Source organism: Polistes canadensis, unplaced genomic scaffold, assembly GCF_001313835.1.
Source record: "Polistes canadensis isolate GaletaPanama2010 unplaced genomic scaffold, ASM131383v1 scaffold_2166, whole genome shotgun sequence".
Classification (NCBI taxonomy): domain Eukaryota; kingdom Metazoa; phylum Arthropoda; class Insecta; order Hymenoptera; family Vespidae; genus Polistes; species Polistes canadensis.
Genome location: NW_014571703.1, coordinates 1 through 1,824, shown reverse-complemented (window position 1 = coordinate 1,824; position 1,824 = coordinate 1). Strand labels below are relative to the sequence as shown.

At 33.8% G+C, this 1,824-nt stretch overlaps 1 protein-coding gene across 1 annotated transcript; it reads left to right on the top strand.

Moving 5' to 3' along the window:
- Positions 1-1,368: 1,368 nt before the first annotated feature.
- Positions 1,369-1,803, top strand: LOC106792940 (the record flags this gene model as incomplete). The annotated part of the gene is made up of 2 exons (XM_014759472.1): positions 1,369-1,509; positions 1,666-1,803. Coding segments are annotated over 2 exons (279 nt in total), but the record flags the coding sequence as incomplete, so codon positions are not given.
- Between the last annotated feature and the right edge of the window lie 21 nt (positions 1,804-1,824).

The window sequence follows — 1,824 nt, the reverse complement described above, 5'->3', positions numbered from 1 at the left end:
ATTATCTATAATTTTTATTTGTTTATTTCATTTCGTCCTTACCCCTAAACATTCTAAACATATTAATATTTACGAATATAATTTAGTTTTCGCCAGAATTACAATTTAAATAACAAATTGTATCAAAATATTACGCATGACGGATATAGCCGTCAAAACACAAAATTCTGCCATTCTTCCATGACGGATATAGTCGTCAAACACACTTAACTGGATAAAGAAAGGCAATGCCGAAATTGGTTTGAAAAAGTTCCGTTCTGAAGATTTTTCTCTAAAAAATGATCAACGTTTAGGTCGACCAGTTGAGCTTAATTAGGATGAAATCAAAACCATCATCGTAGTTGTCAGAGAAATGAGCAAAAGGTCATCGAACAAAATTGAAAATACATCATAGATTAAAGTAAAAAAAGAAAACTCTGTTATTTCATTGAACAAGACATTAATTACTTAGTTGCTAATCAATATTATCTCACGTTGTTGTAATTTAGGTTCATGAATATTATATCGAATCGTGCCAATTCACGTTAACGTGTTTGTTATCCTCGAATTTCGTTGAATATTAATACAACGTACGCTAATGTATCGCATTATTAAAGGAAAACGACCTTGATGGTTTGATGTGCACTTTGATGCACTTATGATTTCTAAACGATCCTACGAACGAACGGCGCTAACGTTAACAATTCGCAGAACGTTTTTCCTATCTCTCGCATTATTCCATCAAATCCGAGGGTTTCCATGCCCTCCTCATCCTCTTCCTCCTCCTCACCTCTCCCCCTCTTCTCATCCTTATATATATAATTTTTTTTTTTACCAAGCTGACTAGTTAACTCAACGAATGATTCATAATCCACTCTTCCGTGTTGGGACAATTGACAACGTGTCTTAACCCGGCGCCTAGTTTTTCCTAGTAATTTCTGTTTAAAGGAACCTAATAGTCTGGGTATTTGCGTGCATCGGCACAGTAATTTCCCCAAAAAGTCAGAAAACAATTTTGTTCGTGTTTAATTATATATGAGAGGTTGGCTTACTCATTCACGTGTCCTTTCCCACCAGCCCCCATCAGGCTCCCCATACACACCCACCCCTTCCCCCTTCACTTCTTCTTCTCTCATCTTCGTGTTTTCCAATACCAGGAACGAGGGTTATCGAAGTAATCGCTGACTAAACGTTAACCAAACGTTCAACTGATATGCATATGCGTGTTTTTTTATTTTTCACATAAAAGTTAGGAAAAGTATGTTGAATAATGATTTAGACAAACAAGGAGGAGAATTGTATAGCAAATGTTGTATATACTAATCGTTTTAATATTTAATGATTATTTATTTGTTGTAATAAAAAATATTTGTGTTGATAATTTTGCAGGTCCAAGAGTGTTTCAAATCCAATTTTGAGAATTTTCACTCGCAGTGGAAGGAAAGTAAATACGAGTGGTTGCCCAATTTTCCGGAAATACCTAAACGATTAGGGGAACAATTGGATATCGAATATTTGAAAGGTTTAAGCGTAAGTTTTTCTCGCATCCGATGATTATTTTATTTATATTGTGATTTAACAAAAAAAAAAAAAAAAAAAAAAAACTTTTTAAGAAAAACGCTCGAGACACAATATGATAATAATTTAATTGTTATTGTTTTTCTTCTTTTGTTTTTCATAATGCAGATGGACGAAACGTTATTGAAAGCGTATAAATTTCTGCAAACATTCGCAGTAGCTTTAGAACAAATGGTATGGGATCAAGAAGAGTACAATCTACCGTTTTACAAATACTTTAGGGAGGCCGAATTGAAACTACGTGCGGTGAGTTTTTGAAAAAAAAAA